Source organism: Vulpes vulpes, chromosome 13 (assembly GCF_048418805.1).
Source record: "Vulpes vulpes isolate BD-2025 chromosome 13, VulVul3, whole genome shotgun sequence".
NCBI lineage: Eukaryota > Metazoa > Chordata > Mammalia > Carnivora > Canidae > Vulpes > Vulpes vulpes.
In genome coordinates, this window is record NC_132792.1 from 32,537,467 (window position 1) to 32,565,350 (window position 27,884).

Genomic DNA, 27,884 nt, shown 5'->3' on the forward strand with positions numbered 1-27,884 from the left:
CTGTCCCCTTCCTAGTTGTTAAATGATCTTAGGCAAGTCACTTTTCAAAGTCTCAGTTTCCTCATCTAATAAAGTAGCAAGAGCAGGCCTGACAGTAGGTGCCTTGCCCCACACAGCTGACCTTCCACAAAGGGAAGCAGTAAATAACCCCTGGACATTGGCTTGGCAGCCTCTGGAGCAGGCCCTGGGGGCCACAGATGAATGAGGCTTGGCCCCTGGGCTGAAGGGGCTTGACATCTCATTCTTCAGTCCCATTCAACAAATATTTAATTTGTGTGCAAGTACAGGACTGGGTGTGCGGGCTACGGTAAGGACTAATGCAAGACCCTGGCAACAGAAGACATTTCATACAAAAAAACAAAAAACAAAAGGAGGGGCGCCTGGGTGGCTGTCGTTTTGGTGTCTGCTTTGGCTCAAGTCGTGATCTTAGGGTCCTGGGACTGAGCCCCATGTTCTCCTCTCCTCCGCACTCATGTTCTCTCTATCTCTGTTGCTAACTCTGTATCTCTCAAATAAATAAATAAAATCTTAAAAAACAAAAAAAGAAATGGAAAGTGGGCCCCATTCTGTAGGCATGTACTAAATGGGAAAGGAGATGAATTGTTGAACGCACGGCCTCCGTGGTGGCTACCTCCACAGTACCTTGTATTTTAAGTTCAAAGCCCTTGGCACATTTGAGACTATCTAATTAATGACTTGGTTATGTTTGTCTCCGGGGTAGGAGGATAAGCCCTATGAGGATAAGGACTGCGTCTGATTTTTTTCTCCATTATAACTCCATCAGCACTTAGAAAATACTCTGAAATAATGAATATCTTGAATTCCAAACAACACATTTCTGTTTCTGAAATTATGGTATATTTTTAAATTGATGTGCGTATTTAATTTGCTCAGTGTTTTCTTCCTCTTAAAAACTGTTATTAAAATGACCTCATGGGGATCCCTGGGTGGCTCAGCGATTTGGTGCCTGCCTTCAGCCCAGGGTGTGATCCTGGAGTCCCGGGATCGAGTCCCACATCGGGCTCCTTATGGAGCCTGCTTCTCCCTCTGTCTGTGTCTCTGCCTCTCTCTCTCTCTCTCTCTGTGTCTCTCATGAATAAATAAATAAAATCTTAAAAAAAATAAAATAAAATGATCTCACAACCTGCAAAGTTTTGAAAATTGCAGAAAGGTGTTTTCTAGCCAACTGAATGATGCCAGTGGGGACTGATGTTTAAACTGCCCTGTCTGTTCTTCTCCTTTAAGTGATGAGGGATGGGTTTCCATTCGGTTCTAATGGAAAAGAGAATTCAGGGATTGAGATGCCCTATCATTCAACCATATCTAAGAAAGGCACTATTTGCCATAGGTGGATTTGGGAAGGACACAGAAACACAAATTTAAGTCAGCTACACCTAATAAAACAAACCACTCGGTAAGCATATATGGTACCTAAGGAATTGTAATACCTAACTATTCCCTGGAGGTAAGACAGCTTTCATAGAAATGCAGCTAACCTTCCAGAACAGAGGCCCAGCAGGGTAGGGTACACACCTGGCTTTTGATGGAGGGCATGCCACTTATGAGATAGTAGTATAGGCTAGTTGGATGGGAAGACATTGACATAAAGAATAATGCTTTATAAGGCAAAAAGATAGTCTTTAATAGATGGTGTTGGTAAAACTAGATACTCATATGCTAAGAATGAAACTGGACCCCTGCCTTACACTAACTCACATGAATTAACTCGAAATAGATTAAAGACTTCAGTGTAAAACCTGAAACCGTGAAACTCCTGCAAGAAAACATAGGACTGAATCTCCTTGACATGGGTCTTGGCAATGATTTCTTGGATTTAGCATCCAAAGCATAAATAATAAAAACAAAAATAACTAAGACTACATCATGCTAAAACCTTCTGTACAGCAAAGGAAGTATTAGTATCTGAAATTGCATACTGTGGATGGGAGAAAATATTTGCAAATCATGTATCTGATAGGAGCTAATAAAGGGGGCTAGTAAAAAAAACCAAACAACCGAATCACAAAAAAAAAAGGTCAAATAACCTATCTAGACATTTTTCTGAAAATAACAGAGGACCAATAGATATGTGAAAGGGTGCTCAACATCACTCATCATCAGGGAAATACACATAAAAACCATAATGAGATATCACTTCACGCCTTTTAGAATGGTTAGTATCAGGAAGAGAAGGGACAACAAGTGCTGGCATGGGGGTGAAGGAAAGGGAGCCCCATCACACACTGTTGGTGAGGATGTAAATTGGTGCAGCCACCATGGAAAACAGTATAGAGCTTCCTCAAAAAATTAAAATTAGGACTACCATATGATCCAGCAATTTCACTTCTGGGTATATAACTGAAGGAAAGGAAATTACTATCTTGAAGAGATATCTGCACCCCTTGTTCACTGCAACATTATTTACAATGGCCAAGACACGGAAACAACCTAAGCATCCATCTATGGATGAATGGATAAAGAAAATATGGTGCGGGCAGCCCTGGTGGCTCAGCGGTTTAGTGCCACCTCCAGCCCGGGGTGTGATCCCAGAGACCCGGGATCGAGTCCCACATCAGGCTCCCTGCATGGAGCCTGCTTCTCCCTCTGCCTGTGTCTCTGCCTCTCTCTCTCTGTCTCTATGAATAAATAAATAAAATGTTAATAAATAAATAAATACATCTTAAAAAAAGAAAATATGGTGCATATATGCACAATGGAATATTAGCCACAAAAAGAAAGACATCCTACCATTGTCAATAACATGGATGAATTCTGAGAGCATTATATTAAATAAGTTAGAGAAAGACAAATACTGTATGATCTCATTTATATGTGGAATCTAAAATGAACAAACAAAAAACAGAACACCCAGAAATGGGGGTGGAGGTGGGGGATGGGGGTGGGGGTGGGGGTGTGAATGTGGTCAAGCTTCCAATTATAAGTTCTGGGGATCTAATATACAGCTTGGTGACTATACTTAATAATACTGTCTTACATACTTGAAAATTGCTAAGAGTACATCACAAAAGTTCTCACCACACAGAAAAAGGTAACTATATGAGGTGATGGAGGTGTTAACTAATCTCACTATGGTAATCATTTCACAATATATGCATATATCAAATTGTAATGTTTTATACCTTAAACTTACACAGTGGTGCATGTTAATTATATCTCAATAAAGCTACAAAAATAATTAATTGTAGCACTTTATCAATACCATTGAGGTCAAACCCTTAGGTTTAAAAGTAACTTTCAGATACACTGTAATTTTTTTTTTCACAAATGCCCTGGAAAGTATTAGTATACTTATTATACTTAGTAATAAACTTAGTATATTTGTATAGTGGATTGTGTCTTCCAAAATTCAAATGCTATAGTCCTAATCCCCAGGACCTCAGAATGGGACTTTATTTGGAGATGGTTGCAGATGAAATTAGTTAGGATGAGATCTTTGGGGTGGGCCCTGATCCAAGACAACTGGTGTCCTTTATAAAAAAGGAAAATTTGGACACAGATGCATGCACATAAGGAGAAACAACATGAAGGCAGCGATTGGGGTGATGCTGTTACAAACCAAAAAACCCTAAAAATTGCCAGCAAGCCATCAGAGCTAGAAGAAAGGCAGGGGACAGGTTCTCCCTCACAGTCCATGAGGGAATCAACTCTGCCAATGCCATGAGCTCGGACTTGCAGCCTCCAGAATTGGGAGGGAACAGATTCCTGCTGAGGTAAGCCCCCCCAGTCTGTGGTACTTGTTAAGGGGCCCTAGGAAACTCACACACTCAGTAACCAAAACGAAGAGACTAACAGGAATCACTGGTGGTGGCAGGGGACTGAATCCCTTATAGTTTGCTTTCCCATCCCCCCCCCCCCCCCCCCCCCCCAGATCACACACTGGCTTATCCCTGGCCAGTTCCTTGGGGTCTCGTAACTTTGAGGCCCGAGGTACAGCCCTGTGTGTTGCTCTCAAGCACAGGTGTCTTTTTTTCTAGGAAGGAAGGAAGCTAATATAGGAGCAGGAAAGGTATAGACAAATGTCAGATTTTGATAAATGAGACACATGTGTGAAAACTTTAGGATAACCACAAGGATAGAAAGAGAATGTAAAAATTCCAAGCTAGAACTGGGAGAAAAACTGGAAAACAGAGGAAAAGAAATAGAAAAGCTGGGAGGAGAAAGCTCGGGAGAATTTTGTGCTTGCTATAACCCACCCTGAGTGCGGGGGTGGGGGCCGCAGGCCCTGAAGGCTCATGGTGGGTGAGGAGACTAACAAGAGAAGAGGCCAGCAGGGATGGAGTCAAATGATCCACGTGCAGTAACCGGGGCCGGGCGAGGTATAGAATCCTGGCTGTGCCAGAGAGCTGATCCGCTGCAAGAGAGCACATCGGGCCGAAGGCTGCCTGGTGAGGACAGAATCAGAGCACAAGGAGTTAGAGGTTTAGGGGCTGTTGCACCAGGCTTGGGAGTGGTGAAGCCACGGCCAGGAAGACTGTTCTAGCCTCCATCGTGACCCTTGTGCCTTCACAGAGGGCTGGATAAACAGCAGAGACATTCTTAGGACTCAGTCTCGCCCTTGATCATACTCCAGAGGTACCCCTGCATCAGGTGAGTTCCAGACCAGCTGAGTCAATGACCGCTCTCAGTGCTTTAGTCCATATGGGTCTCCTGAGCCAGCCCCCATGGGCCTCTGTCATCAGCAGCTAGAGAGCCAACAAGTCCTCTCGGATGAGTCACTACCTCTGGCTGCTGCTCTCACCTATTTTTTTTAAGGTTTTATTTATTTATTTATTAATGAGAGACACACAGAGAGGCAGAGACACAAGCAGAGGGAGAAGCAGGCTCCCTGTGGGGAGCCCGATGCGGAACTCGATCCCAGGACCCTGGGATTGCAACCTGAGCCAAAAGCAGATGCTCAACCACTGAGACACACAGGCACCCCTGCTCTAAACTATTTGAAGTTGATTCTCTTCAGCTTCAAGTTCAGAAGGTGACTTCTTACGGGGTGTTTGGCCTTGAGCCACACACACACACACACACACATACACACACACACACACGCATGGCCGCATGTGCTCACATACATTTGGAAGCCTCTGGGCCTATGTGGGAGGAAGCAAAGGGAGACATGATACAGCACGGACTGGAGGACATACAGACAGAATTGCACAGTCGCCAGCTATGGACTTTGGACAAACCGCTAAACCTCTCAGAGCCAGTATTTTCTCACTTGAAAATGAAGGGCTGAATGTTGGGAAACTAAATGAGATAATGTATAAAGCACTGAGGTTACTGCCTGACACCTAGTAGGCACTTGCTAAAGGGTAGACCGCTTCCTCTGCAGCTCTGTTTGACCACATCTCTGACTACGGACATGGCATGACATGCAGAATAATGCCCAAGAGCCCCCCAGGAGGCCCACTTTTAATCCCCAGAACCTGTGATACATTAAGTTACTTGGCATTCGGAATTACGGTTGCTAATCCAATTAAGGCAGCTATTTTAAACTGACCTTTAAAATAGACGATCCTGGATTATCCAAGGGGGTCCAGTATAATCACGAGAGTCCTTAAAAGTGGAAGAGGGAGGGGATCCCTGGGTGGCTCAGCAGTTTAGCGCCCCCTTCAGCCCAGGGAGTGATCCTGGAGACCTGGGATCAAGTCCCACGTTGGGCTCCCAACATGGAGCCTGCTTCTCCCTCTGCCTCTCTCTCTCTGTCTATCATGAATAAACAAATTAATAAATCTTTTTTAAAAAAGTGGAAGAGGGAGGCAGAAGAGCAAGAAGCAAAGGGTGACGGGACTATGAAAGAGGTGTAATGTCACAGGCGTTGAAGATGCAGGAAAAGACCATAAACCAAGAAATGTGGGCAGCCTCTAGAAGCTGGGAAGGGCAAGGAATTAATTTTCCCCTAGAGCATCCAGGGAGGAGCACAGTCCTGCTGACACCTTAGCCCAGTGAGAGGAGGTCAGGCTTCTAAATTCCGGAACAGGAAGAGAATAAATTATGTTTAAGCCATTACATTTGTGGTGATTTCTTACAACAGTAACAGGAAACGAATATATCTGGTATCGCAAGGGTTTTCCCATCCTGTTTTGCAAACATAGCCAATCCAGTGACAACTGTGACTTTCATGCTTTGGACCAATCTGGGTAATTAGATGCCTTCCCAGTGGGGCAATAAGGAGTAAGGGTGGTGGGGCTGCATAGTCAGTCATCCCAACCTCTGAGTTGGAAAAGAACTGCTGGCAATTCTGTGGCAGCTGTACTCAAGCCTACATGTCTGCCTGTTGCAGGGAAAGGTGCCTGGTGACACCTGGGTCAGAGGGGCTCTCCAAGGTATGGATCACCTGGTCCTTGTCCAGTGCCTCTTCCCCAGATTCACATTTCAGTCCTACTAGATATCATTGATTTTCTGATGGCAAATTTGTGCTCTTAAAAGCCTTGGTGGCTCATACATAATCACCCACTGAGTGTCACTATCTCCCTTTACAGCACAGAATGAGGTAAAGAACAAGAAAAACCATGTGGGCATAACAGTGGATGAAGCGGCACTTTGCAGAGTTCACCTCAAAGGCGAGTATAAATAGTCAAATGTTCTAGCATTTCGTGGATCTTAACAATAGCATACTGGGAAGGGAGCTGACTGGAGCCTCACAAAACAGCCTCAGAAAAATGTGGTTGCAGTGTAGATGTTTGGCGATTGCAGATGAAGAAACGTGGAATTCTTGAATGGTAATCAATTCTGTGGCAAACCAAAGTGGGATATGAGATTGCAAAGGATGCAAAATGAGGAGGATGCAAGGAGAAAAGGCTCTGGAAGAAACAGTGCCTCACCCCAAATCTTTGTGAGGAGGAATCAGGAGTCGGCCCCAGAATAACACTGCAAAATCCAGCAGGTATATGAAGTATGGTCACAGGTATTCATGTTTAGCAAACAGCGTTTATTTTATAGCATAGGTTTTTGGAGGTTCTCAGCTTCCCTTTGTTGCAAAGTCCCAGGTTAACCCAATACCAAGCGGGCCCTCTCCCCAGTGCACAGCAGCACAGAGCAGTGTCCGAACAAGCTTCATCCTGGTCTGGTGGGCCACGCCTCACAGCAATGGGACAAAGCATGAGAGCAATGTGACCTTCCAAGCAGCAGAGAGACCATTCCTCTTTGCTTGTTTGTTTGTTTGTTTGTTTTTGAGACCACCATTCCTAAAGGGTCTGAATTTTGGCTCTTTCAGTTACTCTGCGGGACCTTCCAGCAACTTGCTTATCTTGTTAACCGTTTTCTCATCTATGAAACGAGTATATGATAGCACCTACTTCATAGTATGGCTGTGAGAATCCAATGAAATAATCCATACAGTGTGCTTGAATTGGCCCATAGGAAGTGCCAAGAAATGTTAGTATTTGTATTAGCTACTATGAACCAAATTCTCATTTATTCTGTTATGGCTATTAGGTCCAAATCCACAGCAGCTGTGGCCTTTAGGTCCTGGGAAATCAATATACCCTAAGATGGATAGATACCATTTAGCCACAGCACATGGGAATTTTATTAGTTAGCAGCAGGGAGTTACCACAAACCACTCATACAACTCCCACGACACGGCCTGACCCACCCAGGAAAATTTTGCAAAGGTTAATGCTCTAAAATGACAACTTCCCACTGACTGATTCCTGCCTTTTCCACCTCCACAGCATAACCAACCCACTTCCGTAAGACAGGGAGGGACCCTTACACGGGAGCCTAAACCTTCTATCCCAAGGAGAGGAAAACCAACTCACTTCCCCTTTTCCCCTATTAAGCTTTGTTTTGGGGGATGTGGTTACTGAGGCTTATCAGGGTTTTCTACTCTGAGCATCCAGAAAGGAAAGGAAAGTAGAAAAACCGTTACATAGATGCTTGGTCAGTCAGAGCCTAAAGAAGTTGGACCAATAAAAATCTGGGGATGCGAAAATCTCCGTCTTGACTCATTTGCCGTACTTTTTTTTTTAAGATTATAGTTGTTTATTCATGAGTGACAGAGGAAGAAAGAGGCAGAAGAAGAGGGAAAAGATGTGGGACTTGATCCCAGGACCTGAGCCGAAGGCAGACGCTTAACCCCTGAGCCACCCAGGTGCCCTGCTGTGCTATCTTTACCTTCATATAATCCCTGCAATTCCACCTCAGCATATTTTCCTTCTTTGTGGAAAGAATTCTCATCCAGGAAAGCTTGCTGCACGCCAGAGAACTTCCAGGCAGCGCCTCACCTTGCACCCCTCGCGCTTCCCTGTTCCATCTGAGCCCTTCCTAACACCCACCCCCCCCCACCCCCACCCCCCACCCCCGCAACGGGTGCCTATTTCCCACTTTACCTCTCGCTGACCCTGCAGTGATCAGCGAGGAAGGAGGCAAGGGCTGTGGGTGGAGCCTCCTTCCTTTAGCGGCTACAATGTGAGAGGCTGATGCTCTGCGTGTAAAATACCTCGGAAGCAGTCCCCTGCCAGCCCCGGGCCCCCTCCTCGCCAGGTTCTCGTTCGGAGCTTAGCATCCAAGGCGGGTTCCAGGGGCGGTTTCCTCCCGTGCTCGCCGCCGTGTGGGCCCTGGTGCAGCAGCACGAGGCTCCCAGATTCAGATTCCTGTGCAGGCAGCTCCCTGCGGGCCCACCATGGGCAGGAGCAACCAGCCATCGCCGCGCCCTGAACGCTGTGCTTTGACCGCATTTGCATCCTCCTGGCCTCCAGCTGTCCTAGGCTTCCATCCAGGGATGGCCTTCCTCCCACTAGCCCACCCTGTCCTACCTTTGGCTTCCTCTCTTTGCTGTAAACCTGCTCCCTGCTCTCCTTTGTTCTTCACGGGTCCCATTTCTGCATCCCCTCTCTCAGCATTCTTTTCTGGCTCCCAGATATCCCAGAACCTGGCCCAGGGCAGCCTTGTGGGCAGATCACTGCCAGACCTCACGTTCCCCCCGGGGCCAGGAGCAATAACTTTGGGTTCCTGTGGAGGATCTGACCACAACTCCTTGATCAGGATCTCTGAAGTGTAGGCCCCATTAGACTTCCCTAAGCCCCGAGACCCTAAGGCCATTGTGACTCTCTGCCAGCCCCCACCCACCTCAATACCACTTCCAAGTCTCACAGTAATGATTTGCTCACAGCCCCATCTCCCTGGTAAGATCTCCATACTCTGAGGACAGGAACTTAAGTGTTAGTCATCATCCAAGCCTGGAGTCTAGTACAGTACCTGGCACATAATTGGTGCTCAAAAAAAATTAATGACTCCATCACCACTGCCTCAAATCCACTTTGGAACAAGAGAGGGTTTAACTGAACATACTCTGCCACAAACTAGCTCTTTGCCTTTTGGGAAGCCATCTCCCCTCACATTCCCCAGCTGTAAAATGAGGAGGTTGGACCAAGCCTAGTGAATCTCCATGGCTCTTTTTGTGCTAAATGTCTAGGACTCCTGTGCTTCTGTCCAGCACAATGGCCCTGTAATTGGTGGTTTTGTTTGTGAACAATTATCCAAAACTTGGGAATAATGCCAAAAGATGATTTATGTCCTGCAATGAGCACTTCCTAACAAGCTTACTTAAAGGTCTTCTGGCTCTGTGGGCCCTTAGAGCCTAGCATAGTGGTTCTCAGCCAGGACGACCTTATACCACCACCACCACCACCACCCCCAAGACATCTGGAGACATTTTGGTTATTGACTGGGGAGAAGCTATTGGCATCTAGTGGATAGAGGCTAGGAATGCCTCTAAACATCCTACAATGCTTCCACAACAGAATTTTCAGACCCAAAATGTCAATAGTGCTGAGATTGAGAAATCCTGCTCTAGTGTGTACAACTCTGTTCACACATTTCACTGTGACCCAAGTATATTACAATTCTATGAACTGATCATGTGTGATGAGTTTCTTTTCTATCTACTAGAGAGGATAAACCTAAAATCTCTGGGGTTTCTTTTTTTGCCCCATAAAATATAATGAGTTTTGTATTTAATTTAGCAATCTTATCTCAACTTTCCTTCTTTCCACAGCCTATTTAAAAAAAAAAAAAGTTTCTCATATTCTTTTTCAGAGCTATTTATTTCGTTTTGTCTTTAACCTTCTATTTGAGATGAGTTGTAAGCAATAATATGCAGAGATCTGTATGTCTTTTAATGGTTTCCTCCAGAACTACAGTACAAGATCATATCCAGGATATCAACATTGATACAATCTACCCATCTTATTCAGATTTCTCAAATTTTACTTGGACTCCTTTATGTATTTGTATTTAGTCCTGGCAGTTTCATCGCATGTGTTGTTGGGCCTTGTAACCACTACCACAGTCAGTCAAGATACAGAGTAGTTTCTGGGACGCCTGAGTGACAGCGGTTGAGCGTCTGCCTTTGGTTCAGGGAATGATCCTGGAGTCCTGGGATCGAGTCCCACATCAGGCTTCCTGCATGGAGTCTGCTTCTCCCTCTGCCTATGTCTCTGCCTTTCTCTGTGTCTCTTGTGAATAAATAAATAAAATCTTAAAAAAAAAAAAGATATGAATAGTTTCATCACTATCACCACAAGGAACCCTCATGTTGCCTTTTCAATAACCACACCCTCATCTTCTCTTTTGACTGGGCTTTATCATCCTCCTACGACCCTCATTAATGAGTTAGATAGTGACACCTGCTCGCTATTTGTATGAGAATTCAGTTTTTAAATTTTGAGAAACATGCCTTGATATATTCCTTTGTCATTAGTCAAATTACCCTATTAAGTAGCAGCTCCAGGCTGAGAGCTCTGAAGACAAGCATAGACCAGATGGTTCCTAATTCCTTCACCAGAGACTGTATTAATGAAAACCATCACTCTTTGTTTGAGGAACACAGACTAACCTTGAGAAAACTACTTAACTTCCCTGCAGCTTTTGCCTCGTTGTATCTGAAAGAGCAAGATGGGTCACCAGCAGCTCTACTGGAGCCATCGGAGGAAGTTTGGCCAGGGCTCTTGTTCTTGCCGCATCTGTTCAAACCTGCACCATCTGATCCAGAAATACGGCCTCAATATGTGCCGCCAGTGTTTCTGTCAGTACGCCAAGGATATAGGCTTCATTAAGTTGGATTAAGTGAACTTCCTTGAATGGGTCATCCAAGATACCTACCTTAATGCTGACTCATTGTACATAAAATAAAAATGCTCCAATTATGAAAAAAAAAACTTTCCTACAATTCAGCTCCATCTTCTGTAAAATGGAGACCATAATGGCTCCTCTTAGAAGGAGTTCATGGATAATTCACCCAGGCAAAACACACAAACACTTAGACTAGTGTGTGGCACATAATATATTCTCAGTACATTTTAGTTAGAGTGCTTGCTCTCATTTAATATTCACAACAGCTCTATGAGGTAGATACTGTTATTGTCTCAGTACAACAGTTGAGAAAACCAGGGTTCAGAAAGTTCAAGTCACTTTCCCAAGGTAACAACCTAGTCAGAGGCAGAGCTAGGATTAGAACTCTGGGCTCTGCGATTCTAGGTGCCATGTTGCCCTACTCACTTCATGAGAATTTGGAACAACTGTACTCAGAGGAAAAAGACAGAAACTCAGGTTCTAGAGGAACACAGGCTGCTGAGAAGGTGGGCAACACTGCATGGGATGAGGTGGCTATAGAGAGAAACTGAACTGCTGAGATCTAAACACCTCTACCATCTTATATCTAGAGTTTGAGAAAAACATTTGAATGTACACTTCAACAACAAAACCCAAAGGAAAACCTTCCTAACATGAACATGAAAGGATATTTTGCATAAATTTTCTTCCCACAGGAAGCTGGAAACACATGGGGAGAATATATGGGTACTCACAAGGCTCAGACTCAGCCCGTCTAGCAAAGGGAAGGTAGCACAGTAGAAGGGCAGGACAAGGCCCCAGAACCTCTGTCCTCAAAAAAGTAAAAGTTTTTGATTTATAGTTCTTTCTTGGAAATATTGACTTGCTCTGAGGCATAATGAAAAACTTCCTGAATCATGTCTTAGGCAAGACAAAACCTCAGCTAATCAATAACTGAGGAATTAGAAACCCATGATTAGAAAAGGCTGGGAGGAAATGAACCGGAAGCAGAGTTGGAACCACCTTCACCACTGCCTCCCATCTCCACTTCTACGGCGCTAGGGCAACAAAGGGTAGGAGGTTCCACATGTCAGGTCCTAGAAGTGAGGTCCCCAGTGTGTGGTACAGTGAGAAAAATGACATAATGTAGTGGGCATTCCTCCCCCACACAGTCGTATCCCTCTTCTCTGCCTTATTTTTCCCCTGTTGCACTTATTTCTAATATACTGTGTGTTCTTTTCTTTTTTCTTTTCTTTTCTTTTCTTTTCTTTTCTTTTCTTTTCTTTTTAGTTATATCATGCCTTACTTAGTATTTAAGCATGAGGGAGAAATTTTTGCTTATTTTGTTACTACCCCATTCTTCAGTGCCTAGAACAGTGTCTGGCCCCATAATAGATGCTCAATAAATATTTGTTGAATTAATTTAGAAATGTTTTCTGTGTGTGTGTGTTTGTGTATGTGTGTATGAGAAAGAGGAGAGAGACAGAGAGATATTCTTCCCAACAAAATGGTAATGATAATTAATGAGAGGGTCTTTTTCATGCCCCCATGGCAAAAGAAAAAATTAGCTACTCTATATCAACATGTACACATACACATCATTTCTTAGGTTATAATTTTTTTTAAATTCTACTGGCCCATGAATTCTCTAAAAGAGACTCTTAAGGCCTCAAGGAAGGGTTTTAGAGGAAAGCAGGCTTGGTTTGAATCTGTCTCCACCAACTGTGTGATCTTGGGCAAGTTGCTTTCTATCATTTTTTTAGATTGATTGATTGATTGATTGATTTTTAGAGAGAGAGAGAGAGCAAGAACAGGAGAAGGAGCAGAGGGAGAAAGAGTATCCAAGCAGACTCCTGCTGAGTACGGAGCCTGAGGTGGGGCTTAATCTCATGAACGAAGAGTTGGATGCTCAACTGACTGAGCCACCCAGGTGCCCTTAAGCCTCCGTTTCATGACCTACAAAATGCAACTAGTAATTGAGAGGATGACATATATAGGGACTGGTACAAGTAAGTTTAGTTCAGTGAATAAATGACTCTTAGCAGTGTGCTCGGCGTGGCCGAGGCAGGCCTTCCCACCAAAGCCTCCTCTCAAAAGCCTGACTGGGGGGTGCACTCTGTGCTCCAGGTCCACAGCCTGATAAATTGGGCCCAGCTGGACAAAGGGTACCCAAAGGCAGTTTCCTAGCATCCAAAGGAGCTAATCTTACTTTAGTGTTCAACTCCTTTGCTGTCAATATGAGTGATAAAATCAAAAGGTTTCAAGGTACAATTTCCAAATTGTTGGAGTCAGTGTATTTGTGTGAGGGTGGTGATTTCTGAGACTCTTAGAAAGTAATAGATTTACACATGAATTCCTCTCCTCAGTATAACTAGGGAAGAGAGGAATTGGGTCAGAAACCACTGCCAAAAAAGGATATTTTTCAGAAATGATGACAAAACAACCCTGAAACTGGAATGTAAGTAAGCAAGAAAATGAGAATTCTTTTATAGCAATTTGATTTGCACAAATTTTCAGTTTTTCGTGTTTTGCTTTCATTCAAGTATGACTTGCCTTTTGCTGAAGTTCATGCTATTGGAGAATTATGTTAATAAAGGAAAATGAGTAAATTGAGGGTTGTGGAAACAGAGAGAAGGTGAAGCCAGAGGTGAGAAAGACAAAGAACTGAGTCAAAGCAGAGACAGAAAACTCTCTGGGCTTTCCAGTGTTTAGCGGGGAGCTTTGCTGGGTAGAGAGCAACCTGTATAATTCCAGGCAATATAGACAGAGGGAGAAGCCTCCTTCAGCTGTGGTTCCCATGTTTTCTAAATGATTCCAAAAAGTCTGGGTGACAGTGATCATACTGCTAAGGAAGCCTCTGCTTTGCCCTAGTCACAGAATCTTGGTTGTTAGTCTGTGTGTTGCCAATCAGCTAAAAGTCATTTCCCATCTTCCTTTGCAGCTTGATGTGGTCCTATGACTAAATTCTGGCCAATGAGATAGAAGTGATATTGGATGCTGCCAGAAGGTTTCCTTTTTTTTTTTTTTTTTAAGTTCTTATTTTAACTGCAGTTAGTTAACATAACATATTATGTTCATTTCAGGTGTACAACACAGTAATTCAACACCAGAAAATTTCCTTCAAGGCAGGAAGCAGGTCATTCCCTTTCTCTTCCTCTATCCTGGAAGGTGACATCACGCCTGGACTATGAGTCCAAAGGTCCCCCCAAGCAGATCAGTAAGCTCACAGCAAAACAGTGAGGGAGAAGAAGGCTGAGGCCCTGAGAACTGTTAGAGCCACACTACTAGTCCTGGAGGGAAAAACATCTATCTTGTTGCAAAACACAGCTCTTCCGGTTTCTTCTTCACAGCTAAACCTAATCCTAACTGATAGAGAAAACAACAGAGGCTAACGTTGGAGCAAGATTACGAAGAGCTCCACGCATTGGCTCTGTTTCTCATCTTACTATATAAGCCAATGATAACTTGGTCAGGGTACTGGGCCACATGCCATGTTTGGGGACCCCTGCTCAGGAGGAATTGCAGCAAAGTCTGCAAACTCAAAGTATATTAGGCATGGTCTACAGGTTGAATAAACACTGTGTCTCACATGTTAACCGCTACTTTCCAAATACAGACTCAAAGAAGAAAATCCATTTAAAAACATTACTGCATCCATAATAGCTCTTTGCCAAATTTTTGAGTCAATTTTTCTCAATCAGTGAATACTGAAAGTTTGAGACATTATAATACTGACATTTTTGATATTATAAAACATTCTTTGTACCCAAAGTGGTAAAAGCTATGCTGGAACAGGCATTCTATCAATAAAAGTGTCCTAATGTCTTTTCAATGAGAAGCATCTAAGTTTCTCTGGCTGGCCATGATTTCTTGGAGATGGGATGCCAGTAACCTAATCCAACAATGTTCTCTTCCTAAGCAGGGCTTTCCTGAAGCTCCAAGGGTAGGAAGACTAAGCCATCAAGAATGGGCCTTTTTTTTTTTTTTTTAAACTCACAAAAGAGACAAGTCTTTATTTCCAAACTGCTATCAGTGCCCACACATTTGGTGACCAGAACTGTCAGAGGTAAAGTGTTCTGGGTGAGTAGTAAAGGAGACACACAGGAAGTAGACCAAACTGAGTCTTTCTAATAGAAAAGTCCATCTTGGGGGAGAAGGCTGGAGGAGTAGATTCAGGATCCAGCCCCCTTTCAGAGTCTAGTTAAACTAGTTAGACTAGTATCTGCTTCTGGAGTTTCAACCCCCTGAAAGCCGTGCAGTGTCTGCACTTAGTATTTTTCGTTTTCTGGATTTCTTATGGATCAAGTGTTCTCTACAAGGGGGACCAGTATTCTCCACAAGGACAGTTGATGATCCTCTTCACAGCACCTTCCTTCTTTTTATGTGATAAGGTTATTTTTTTAAAAGAGTTTTATTTTTTTTAAGTAATCTCTATACCCAATGTGGGCATCAAATTTATAATCCCAAGATCAAGAATTGCATTCTCCATTGACTGAGCCAGCCAGGCGCCCCATGTGATAGGTTTTAAAAAGAAATTTCTCAAGGGCCTCCTGGTTACTTTGAGAACTGTAAGATTGTAGGGCAAGAATGATAACTACGTTTGTATTCCTCAGATTACTTTACTCACTTCTGGAACTACTGTTACCGGTTACTTTAGCTTCAGATTCAACTTTGTCACGGTTTAATTTGAGGAATATTCTTCCTAATAACTTATTAATCTTTTGGAACATAGAGTCATTGAAATCCAGTTGATTTGACCTTAAAAATACAGGTTGGTGATCTCTGGCCTTGGTGGATGGTTCTGATGTAAATTTCTTTTTTTATTTTTAAGATTTAATTTATTTATTTCAGAGAGAGAGAGACAGAGGGCAAGCATGAACATGAGGGAGGGGCAAAAGGAGAAGCAGGCTCTCTGCTGAGCAGGGAGCTTGATGGGGGTGGCTCGATCTCTGAATCCTGGGACCATGACCTGAGCTGAAGGTAGATTAACCAAGTAATCTACCCAGGCACCCTGGTTCTGATGTACATTTCATAAAAATTTCCCTTTACCAAGTACCTTCTACACGCCAGATACTTTCCTATATTTTGGCCAACTTGCCTAAAAGTAGAGGGGTCAGCAAACTCCTAGGGGAACTGAGGATACATTCTCATGCTTCCATCTAGATGATAATTGTGAAAAAAAATTATAATTTGCATATTTAAGATCATCCAGATGGATGTATTAGAATTCCATGATTCTGGTGCCCCAGTTGGTATTGATTTTAAGGCTATATTGCCACCAACTCCCTTAATAGTCTTGAAATGCAAAGAAAATGTATAAATGAGACCTCTGCACTATGAACATAAAAGGGAAATGACATCATAGATGAAGTCTTCCAAGTCATTTAAATAGAGGAGAGAGTGGGAAAGTTGAATAATCAATCAACTCAAGGTAATACCGGGTGCTGAGCTGGAAATGATGGCATCCTAGCATAAGGAGATGTAGTGCGCAACTCCCATCCTTCGGAGTACTGACTTGAAGGGAGTACAGTGGATGATGAAAGCTGGCATCATGTTTGAAATGAAAAATAATTGTGATGATGATGATGACTCATCTGATGGAGTACTGTGCTCCCAAATTAAAGGCATCAAGTGCACAAAAGTGAAATAAAAAACAAATGAACATAACTTTCTACTACTAAAATTAACAGTGTAACTCATTTTCTACAAAACAAAATTATCTGCTAAATTAATGCTATTATTCACAATGTTACTGGTATTATTCACAACATTACTGGCTTTCTAGTTTGTAGGTCTCACCTTTGTAAGTTGCTTTTGTTTTATGACTATGAGCTGTAAGGGGTAGCTTTACCTAGTTTAGTATGCACAGTCTTAAATAGATTATATATATATATATATATATATATATATATATATACACATATACATATATATATGTTTAAAAATCTATTCTGGTTATCTCTAAAGTCAATTAATCTTTGCATCCAAGAAGTTGACATTATTATTCCCATTTTATAGGTAATCTGGAGCCTAGGTGATGTGGAAATTTGCCTCAGTCATAAGAAGCAAGCAGAACAGAATTCAGGATACCTAATCACCTAATGCTCACAACTTTCTACTGACTTCCTAAAGCAGAAGATGGCCTCTGGGTCATATTGTAAAAAAAAAATAATTCGCCCAAAATCAATTTACTGAAAGAACAATTTGCCAAAAGCTAGTTGATCAAATACTCTTTTCACTGGGGGGCAGAGGGGAAGCCAAATGATGGATCCCCTTAGCATTATCAGATAACAATTTTAAATGCAGTTAGGAAAGTTTGCTGGAACTATACGTGGTCCTACACAGAAGGAGAGCAGATAGGGGCAGGGGCAGGGGCAGGAGTCGAGTGTATACAGGAACACAGCAGCAGTTCAAAGAGGGAGTGCAGACAGCAAAAATGAGTTCAGTTATTTGTACTTAAAACAATCCCAAACTAACCATTCCAACACAAAGCAGCTGCAGCAAAGTTGAGGCAGGACCCCAGTGGGGGAAAGCCCTTAGACCTTCAGTGGATTTCCTACCTGGCAAATCGGCTTGTGGAAAACTGGCCTTTGGACTGATGAAATCAATTCTTCTCTCATGTGAAATCTCAATTTGGGGTGGGAAACTCATCTTGCCCAGGTTTCCTGACTTCAGCCAGGTCCTCACTCTGATCTGAGAAGTAAACAGAGAGGGGAGACGCCCAAAATCTGCTCCTCATCTCTCCTTGTTGCTGCTCTCTGCTCTGCGTGGGTTCCTGTGGTTGCTCAGCATTTACTAATGTGTTCTTTAAAATGAGTGCCCCCACTGTTGGTGGGATTGCAAACTGGTGCAACCACTGTGAAAATGGTATGGAGATTCCTCAAAATGTTAAAAATAGAACCACCTTGTGATCCAGTAATCACACTGCTGGGTATTTCCCCCCAAAATACAAAAATACTAATTCAAAGGGAAACATGCTCCCCCATGTTTATAGCAGCATTATTTACAATAGTCAAGATATGGAAGAAGCCAAAGTGTCCATTGATCGATGAATGGATAAATAAGCTGTGATATAAATATATTAATATATATTCATATGTATATTCCAATATATAACATATATATATCCATTGGAATATTATTCCAATATTGAATATTATTCAGCCATAAAAAAGAATGAAATATTGCCATTTGCAACGACATGGATGGAGCTAGAGAGTATTATGCTCAGCAAAATAAGTCAGTAAGAGAAAGATAAATACCGTATGATTTCACACATATGTGGAATTTAAGAAACAAAAGAAATAAACAAAGGAAAAAAGAGACAAACCAAAAAACAGACTCTTAATTATAGAGAACAAACTGATGTCACCAGAGAGGAGGTGTGTGGGAGATGGGTGAAATAGGCGGTGGGGATTAAGGAGGGCACTTGTGACGACTACCGGGTGTTGCATGTAACTTTTGAATCACTATATTGTACACCTTGAGACTGATATAATACTGTATGTTAACTATACTGGAATTAACATATAAAAAAATAAAATGAATGTTCCCAAGATAATTGAAAAAAATCCTTGCAATGGCCACCAGGAAGGGACTTGGGCATGGTGGCAGAATTAGCTAATATCAGATCCTAGAAAAATCCATGCGGGGGTACTAGAATCTGGATTGCTTGGGAGAATTTGGGAGACCCAACTTAGATTCCTTCTCAGGAGGAAGAGGCAGCAGCAGGAGAGGAGAAAGTCCCACCAGGTTCCTTGTTGCTGGAAGATCCAGTGCTTGGATCAAGAGGAATGGAGATATATTTGGACTCTTTCTCTTTTTTTCTTTTTTCAAGATTTTATTTATTTATTCATTAGAGACAAAGAGGAAGGCAGAGACACAGGCAGAGGGAGAAGCAGGCTCCCTGCGGGGAGCCTGATGTGGGACTGGATCCCAGGACCCCAGGATCACACCCTGAGCCAAAGGCAGACGCTCAACCACTGATCCACCCAGGTACCCCTCTTTCTCTTTTTTCTGATTGGCTTTCCTAAGCTTTAGATGGCTCTGTTTGACCTGATGGTTTTCCAAAGAAATCAGGTAGGCATTTTAAAAGCTAGCCAGAAAAATAGGATAGATACAGATGTGTACTACATTATGACAATTTTTATAGTGTTCAAGAAAAATTAAGACAAATACTCAACAAAACTGACAGAATAATGATATAAAGAACAAATTCCTATTTCAGGGAAAATCACCTTTCATTTCTGAAGGCACTTTCGATTTCTAAGAAAACAAAGTTTCTCCAAGCACCTTCCATTTCTAAGAACACTAAATTACATAATTTAATACCCACCCGTATTAGTTTCATAGGGCTGCTGTAACAAAATACCTCAAAACTGGGTGGCTTAAAATAACAGAAATGTATTCTCTCACAATTCTGGAGGCTGGAAGTCTGAAATCAAAATGTGGGCAGAGGTGGTTCCTTTTGGAGGCTCTAGAGAAAATTTGTTCCATGCATCTCTCCTAGCTTCCAGGTGGTTCCTGGAAATCCTTGGTATTTCTTGGCTCATAGATGCATCATTCCAATCTCTGCCTCTGTCTTCACATAGTGTTCTTCTCTCTGTGTCCAAATATCCTCTTCTGATAGGGATATCAGTCATTGGATTAAGGCTTGCTTAAACCCAGTATCACCTTATCTTAACTTGATGACACTTGAAAAGATCCTGTACCCAAATAAGGTGATATTCGCAAGCACTGGAAATTAGGATTTGAACATATCTTCCTGCGGGGACAAATTCTCATAGTACTTCATGTAATACAAAATGACCAGGAGCCACCAAATCCATTTTATAAACTATAGCCAAGGTGTTTTTTAAAACAAAATAAAACAGGCTCATTGAATTCCAATTTAAAGAAGAATTTTATCATTGTAACTGCACCTAGCTCTGTTCCACTCCCCAACCCCACGAAAACAAATGTAAGGGATCTCACAAGGACAAAAAGAAGGGGAAGAAGACATACTATGAAATTTTCTCAACAGCAACACTGGAACTTAGAAGACATGAGGTAATACCCTCAGACCTCTAAAGGTATTTCCATACCAGACTTACATCTGGTAGCCAAACTATCAGTTAAAGAGAAAAAAAACATAAATTCTTTTAATACAATCTCAAAAATGTTACCTCTCATGCAGGCAGCTACTAGAGCATGTCCTTGAGCAAATAAAATAACCAATCAAGAAAAAGAGGAAGACACAGGGTCCAGGAAATATGGTACTAATTCAACACAAGAAAGAGGCTAACAGGATCCTCAGGTTAATGGTGAAGAGAGATACTAAGTCAAGGGCTGTGCAGCAAGCCTGGAAAGCAAGCATCCCAGACTGGAACAAGTCAGAAAGCTCCAAGGGCAATTTCTTCAAAAAGATAAAAAAAAAATCAATAGAATTCCTAATGTGGTTAAACACATTGAGAAGAGATTTACATAACCAGAGCATAGTTTAACATGATTTAGTGATGAGTTCCAATTTTTAAAAGAATTCTTAGTGCAAAAATAAAATATTGTGTGAAAGGAGAAGTAATCGCTATATATCATATGGTTCAGCTGCAAATAGTGTTTACAAAGTCATTCTCATACAAACATTGACCATCCATCTAACCAAATCATGTTACAACTCTATTGGGAGTGGTGGGGGTGAGGGTGAAAGTGGCATCTTCACCTTCCCTGTGGGTAAACAGTAGACCAGGTCTTAAACCGCAACATTGAGAAAGAGTAATACTTGCATATTACTTAGAGACATAGAAGTAAAAAACCAAGAGAATCAACTGAAAGAACCAGAAGTAGTTACCTTGAGGGACTCGAAAACTGGGAAGCCCAGCAGGGGACTTGCTAATGTTCATAGCAAGCCTTGTAGAAACTGACTCTAAAGTCTGCATATGTATAACTAGAAAATATTTAACATTCAAAAGAGATTATCATTGGATTAAGTTACTTTCCTTCTCAGGGCTTCTCACTACTATTAGGAAAACGTCCATGATGCTTACTGTGGCCTATGGGTCCTAATCTGATCCAGTCGCACCTCTTCTCCACTCCTCACCCCCCAACACTTCCTGCCCTCCAGCCCCTCTCCTGCCTCCTCTCATACATTGCTTTCGTGATGGTTCAATCACTCTGGCGGGAGAGGGTCCAAGCTCTTCCTGCCCCAAGGCCTTTGTGCATGCTCGTTCTTTTTCTAAAAATGTTGCCCACACTAACTGCAACCTAGTGAATCCCAAGCAACTCAGTTTTTTTTTGTTTTTTTTTTTGTTTTTTTTTTTTTGCAGCTCAGTTTTTAACACAAACATCAAGATCTCAGAAAAGTCTCAGCCGAGCCATAGATTAGGTTATGTTTCCCAGTTTCATCTGCCCATAGTACCTGTCTTTTCCTCTATAGCATTTACAACAATTGTAATGAATCGTGTGAATCAGGTTATTGTCTCTTTTACAGGCCTTGTCCAATATGGTAGCCACATCTGAGCTATGTACATTTACGTTAACATTAAAGAATATGAGAAATTCAGCTGCACTAGCCCCATTTCAAGTGATCCAGAGCCGTACCTAGGGTATTAGACAGTGCAGATATAGAACATTCCATCATCACAAAAAATTCTATTGGACAGTATTGAACTAGACTGTAAACTCCACCAAGGGCTCTTTGTGGGTATCTCCTGACTGCCTAGGACTATATTAAGGGCTTTGAACATGCTCCCTAAGTAATTGCTGAATAAACAAATTCATTCATTCATATAGGGCAAAAAGTAAGGTCATTCCTCTAACTGGAAGGATATGGATATTTGATCCATCTTTGTCTCCAGCCCCTTGATAGCATCTATTTCTATTATTAGCCCAACAGCAAACTTGGACCAAAGAAAATTAAAACCTAGGTAACTAAATAAATACTTAGGGCACCGTTTGAGGCAAAATAGGGTAGGTAAGTGACTCATGAAGGCAAAAAGATTACATTTCAAAAGGATTATCACTCCTAGAATGAGATTCTGAATTTGTCTTATGAACTAATCATTAGAATTAACTGTTAAGACATGTATTTTCAGAGCCCACTTAGTTTTAACCACCCTAATGTGCCTTGTGTCTGGCAAGCTAAGTCACTTTGGGCATCGTAGAGTATAAATCCAGTTTAGATGCTGTATTTAGCATTACACACAAAGAAAGAGATTAAGAGGGTATGATTTCCCTTTAAGAGGATTATTACCAGGCTTTCAAAGAGGCACAAGTACCTCACTAATGGTTAATATGTTCATTGGGTTTGAACAAATTCAACAACCTAGAGATATATTCAAATATATTTATTTAAGCACTCTGGAGGTTTTTTAAGAAATAAAAGCAGGTATTTTTGAATAACAGTACATCACTACCTGCCTCTTCCCACCATGCTGGCTATGGGAGTCCGGTATACATGCCCATTCCAGAAAATGGTATTTGCCCTCAGGTGTTTCCTCCCCACCTCCCACCCCCACCCATCCATATATCTTCTCTATTTCAAGCCCTGATTCAAGGAGGTCCCTGGAAATATAGAAAGTATCTGTGAAGCCTGCAGAAGCAGTCTGGGAAAGCAGGGCTCTCTCCTACTCTCTTCTCAATGACGAATTTTGTTTCTGCCTCCTTTTTTATCTGTCTCCCTTCTCTCTTGTTCTCACATTCTCTTGAACAAAAACAACCAAAGGGGAGCCCTGCAGCATTTCAGAAGCAGATAGGCAGAAATGAGTGCTTCTGTGGTTATAGAAGCAAGTGGATTCTAAGAATCAAGCAGGACACAAAAGGCAGAGGTTTAAATTCAGGGTCCCTAAAAAACCTTATGTGAAGATGATCTCCTCTCCCCAAGACAGATCTGTGTCCCATACCCATAAAGCAAACAAGAGAGGCCCTCATTGGATGACAGTTAGACCTAAACATCTAAAAGGAGTTAAACTTCCCAATGTACTTGGGAAGAGCACGGGGGACAGGGTTACAGCCATAATAAACAATGGCTAGTATTCATGGAGCACGTACCAAGAGTTGAGTCCTTGACATATGTTACACCATTCAGTCTGCCCCACAACATTCTAAGGTTGTGTTTTATTCTAAGACAAGTGTGTCATAAAGAAAGTGCCATGTGGATTCACCTGCAAGGGGTTAGGGGTAACGTGACCTCATTGGGTTGCTACAAGTATTCAATGATTAGAATAGTGTCTGGTCCAAAGAAAGTAAAATATATAAGTGTTATATAAAAACAAGTAAATCTCCAATTTGCAGATCACAGGTAAGAAAATACATTCTAGTCTGCATCCTGCTGACACGTTGGGGTGTCAGGAAGGCCCTATGCTCCCAGGTCTTGACCATCTCATAAAAACCTCAGGGTCTGTTTGGATCCATTTCAGCTGTAAACTTCTACTCATCAACACAATTTCTTTATAACTCTACTTTCACTTTATTCTCCTTGTGCTCATGATCTCAATGTCTTAGGTGGAGAGAGAGGTAGTTTAGAAATATACAAGAGCATTTTGGGGTCTTAAAGGGAGCCATATCATGCATCCAGGCAAACTGTGAATTAGAGAGCTATGTTTCTGTAAATTCATGCAGCTAAACAGCCACACAACTATGCAGCCATGCAGTCACACAGCTATGCAATCATGCAGCAAAGCAACGGTGTGGTCATTGGAGCATGTAGTTACATATCTGGGCAACCACCCAACTTAGAGCCATGCCTGAAATCTCAGTTTTATAGCCAAGCAACAGCCCATCACCTTCTTCAAAGGCAAGATAGAATAACAAATTGTGCATGCCCATCTTATCAATCTCAGAAAATATTAATGGAGCTCCTATTTCATGCAAGGCTTCATAAGGGACAGGTGATGAGCAATACATGATTTTTATCCCCAAGAAGCCCTCATTCCACCAGAAGGGTGGGCCTGTGCATACGTACACAAGGCTGACTATGCAACCATGGAAATAATGATAAAAAGGACAAAAAAATAGAATGGGGCAATGGCGAAACAGAGATTAGTTCCACCTGAGGAGAACTTAGGGAGGTTTTACAGAGGGGATGAGTGGCCTTTGGGTTAGACTTGCATGATGAGGAAGTATGAAGGTAAAATGTTCCATCTGGGGAAACTGTAATGACAGAACAGAAAGGAAAGGCAGGCCTAGGAAACAATAAGGACTCAAGAATGTGGAATTGGTAGGGACAAAAGGTTCAGGCCAGACAGACAAGGGCCTGGAATGTCATGCTGAAAATGTCATCATTTGTCCAATAGGAAACAGAGGTCATAAAATGTTTTGGGGCAGGAGAGTGACAGAATCACATCTATGGTCAGGCAGGAGTATGAGGAATGACCAGAGAAAAGAAAGATCAGAACTAAGTAAGAGGCTTCGAGTTCCAGCAGGCCTAGCCCTCCTTCCCACCACCACTCAAGTGAAGCCCAAACTCCTGCCCATCGTCCATAGTCCCTATATATTCCATCCCCCTACATGGATCCTCTCCTCCCACACACTCCCTCTCTGGTCTCTCCCATCACTTTGGCCTCATTCTGTGCCTCAATCATGTCAAGCTCCTTCCAGCCTCAGGGCCTTTGCACTTGCTGCTGGCTCTTCCTAAAGCATTCTGGCCCCTCACATTCATGAGTCCATCCCTGCTTTTCATTCGCAATTTAACTTAAATACACTTCTCATAGAGGCCTTCCCCAACCACTCAATCTGTTAACTCATCCTCATCCTGGTTACTCTCTGTTTCATTATCTTGGGGTTTTTTTTTTTCCATGGTGCTCACCAATGTCTAAAATTATCTAGCTTATTTATTTCTTGGCCCATAAGCATTATCCCCAATCTGAATATAAGCTCCAAGAGCAGTCTTGGCCATCTTCTCTACCGCTACAATATTTAAAACAGTGCCCACCCCACACTGGGTGCTGAAGAATATTTGTAGAAAGGAAGGAAAAGTAGAAGAATAAAAGATCATTCTCTATCTGAGAAATTCCTAAAATTAAACTGAGCTTATGGTTTGGGAGAGATAAGTGGGAGCAATGAGAGAGGAGGGGGATGCCTGCCTAGCTGTCAAGATGCTCCCACATCCAGAAAGGTCAATGGGAGACAATTGGAAGGTGAACATTCCCAAGGTCCTGAGCTAGGGTAGGATTCCTGGGGTTGAAAAGATGGAAATGATTCATTACAAGAGACATTTCAGAGACGGTTTGTGGGATTTGATACCACATTAGATGTGCAGAGATATAGAGAAAGAAAGATGGGAGTGAAAGCAAAATACTGTAAAGTCTTGTACCTGGCCAACTAGAGGAGGACTGTGACGAACTGAGGGGGAACACACAGCAGCAGGGGCTGATGTATGAAAGAAGACTTTAATCAGGCCTGGGGCCAGTTGAATTCGATGCACCTGGCCCACTGTAGTCAGATGTCTGGTAAGCAGCTGGAGATGAGGATCTGGAGTCAGGGGAGAGAATCACAGAGCCACCACCAGGGGATATCTGAAGTCAGAAGAATGGATGAGCAAAGGCTGAATGAGGGAAGTCTACTGGCTGAAGGGTGTGAAGAGTTGCATCTCCAAGGGTGGGGGCGAGGGGGAACCAGGATGGAGGGGGCCAGGAAAGGAGGAGGAGGCAGAGAAGACATAATCAGAGGTAGAAGAGAAAGTCCCTGGCAGTGGGGGCGGTGAAACCAAGGGGAAAAGCCAATTTCCAAACTGGGGAGGAGAGTGTGGGCAGAGGAGATGAGCCAGATCAACAGAGCTGAAGAAAGCTGCAGAGAGCTCACAGGAAGCCCTGGCTGCATTTACAACACCGCACTTTGGGGGATGACTTTCAGCAGATTAGTGGGCACGCAAATCACCTATAATGCAGTCTGCTTCATGTGCAGGCGTCCACCTGGCCCCTGTGACACTTGGGAAAGGGGATCAGATGCAAACATGCTGACACTTGAGAGGCTTGCTGTGCCTTTGTTTCTGACCCAGGAGTCTTGTGTCTCACCAGCTTCCAAGAAACTCATAGGCTAACTACTCCAGTAAAATCTCAGACCCTTCATGGTTCTTAAAACTGCCATGCTCTTCTAGAACCTTGCCATCCCCTCATCAGGGGTAAGGTCTAATTCCCTGCCTTTGAATCTAGGCAGGCTTGTGACTCACTTGTAACCAAAAGAATGCAGGAGAAAAGTGACACTGCTTAATTCCAAGGCTAGGTCCCAAGAGGCAATGCAGCTTCTGCTTTTTAGCTGGGACTGTGCTGGAGCTCAGAGCAGTTATGTAAACAGCCCAACTGCCCTGAAGGCCACCATACTATGAGGAAACCCAAACTAGCCCCATATGGAGAAGCCCCCTGGACAGTCCCAGAAGAGAGAGAGGCCCAGCCAGCCCCCAGCTGTTCTGCCTCATAGCAAAAACCCAACAATTTTATTTACCAAATAACTTAGGGACTTTTTTTGCTTTTCAAAATATCTCAGTCAATGTCAAAAGATGAAGATTTGCAGCTACTAAATATGATCAAAAGAACAGCCCTAGAGATATGAACAAATCATATACAAGAGGAAAAAGGCAATGTGCCCACAATCATGTAAAAAGACAGCACTCTTCCTCATAGAGATGCAGAGTAAAACCAACTGAGCTCCAATGTCTTACCTGTGAAAGTGACAAAGCCCCCCTGAGTTTGACACAAAGTCCCCTTGTGATGGCAAGGATGTGGAAAAGCAAGTGTTGTCATCACTGCTGGTGAAAATGCAAAATGTACAGACCTGAGGAGGAGAATTTGGCAATATCGAGCGAAACCACACTTGCATTCAGCCTTTGGCCAAACCCCTTACCCCCAGTTTTAAGAATCTACCTAAAGATAACACTAGCAAAAATGAAAAAACATAAGGATAAAAATACTTGTGTAGCAAAAGTCTAGAAACAATCCCAATGGCCATCAAGAGGAGACTGGTTTAATAAACCATGACATATTCACACAATTGAGCACCACACAACTGTAGCTATAAAAAAGAACGAAGAGGGACACCTGGGTGACTCAGCGGTTGAGCATCTGCCTTTGGCTCAGGGTGTGATCCTGGAGTCCTGGGATTGAGTCCCACATCGGGCTCCCTGCATGGAGCCTGCTTCTGCCTGTGTCTCTGCCTCTCTCTCTGTGTGTCTCTCATGAATAAATAAATAAAATATTTTTTAAAAATTAAAAAAAAAGAATGAAGAGCTTATCTGTATACTGCTTTGAAATGATCTCTGGAATATGTTAAGTGAAAAGGTACAGAACAAAGGGTATAGTATGTTTATATACTTTTCTAAATGAAAAGATAAACAAAAAAACTAATAAAATGAGTATCTATAGAAGGACAAAGGAAACAGAGTAGAGGAGGGGGTAGAGATGAAAATTAGACTTCTTAAATGTAACTTCTTTGTAGATTTGCCTTTGGAACCACGTAAATTCTTTACCCAAATATAAGGCCAGACAAAATTAAACTGAAATGAAAAAAAAAAACAAAAACAAAAACAAATTTACCACAAAAGCAAAATGAAACAAATGAACCTACCTATATTGCAAGTTGAAGGCTTAACCACACAGAAAGAAATTATTTCAAGTGACTTTAAAACAGTCATCTAGGGGCACCCAGGTGGCTTAGTGGGTTAAGCATCTGACTGTTGATTTCAGCTCAGGTCATGATCTCAGGGTCCTGGGATCCAGCCCTATGCTGGGCAGCCTGCTCAGCAGAGAGTCTGCTCATCTCCTCCTCCCTCTAATTATACATCCCTTTGGGATACACACTAAGGACGAAAAAAAGCCCACAAAACTCTTAAAACATTTTCAGTAACTACA

General features: G+C 42.5%; 2 protein-coding genes across 7 annotated transcripts in view; one reads left to right on the forward strand and one right to left on the reverse strand.

Annotated features, from left to right (window-relative positions):
• BAALC (BAALC binder of MAP3K1 and KLF4) overlaps positions 1-27,884 on the reverse strand; it is an 81,236-nt gene that overhangs the window by 36,236 nt on the left and 17,116 nt on the right. The window lies entirely within an intron of this gene.
• LOC112916995 (small ribosomal subunit protein uS14-like) lies at positions 10,912-11,122 on the forward strand. Its single transcript, XM_072734118.1, has one exon. The coding sequence runs from the start codon at positions 10,912-10,914 to the stop codon at positions 11,080-11,082; it is 171 nt and encodes a 56-aa protein (XP_072590219.1). The 3' UTR covers positions 11,083-11,122.

Coding starts and splice junctions, on each gene's coding strand:
- LOC112916995 (XM_072734118.1), top strand. CDS start 10,912: ATGGGTCACCAGCAGCTCTACTGGAGCCATCGGAGGAAGTTTGGCCAG.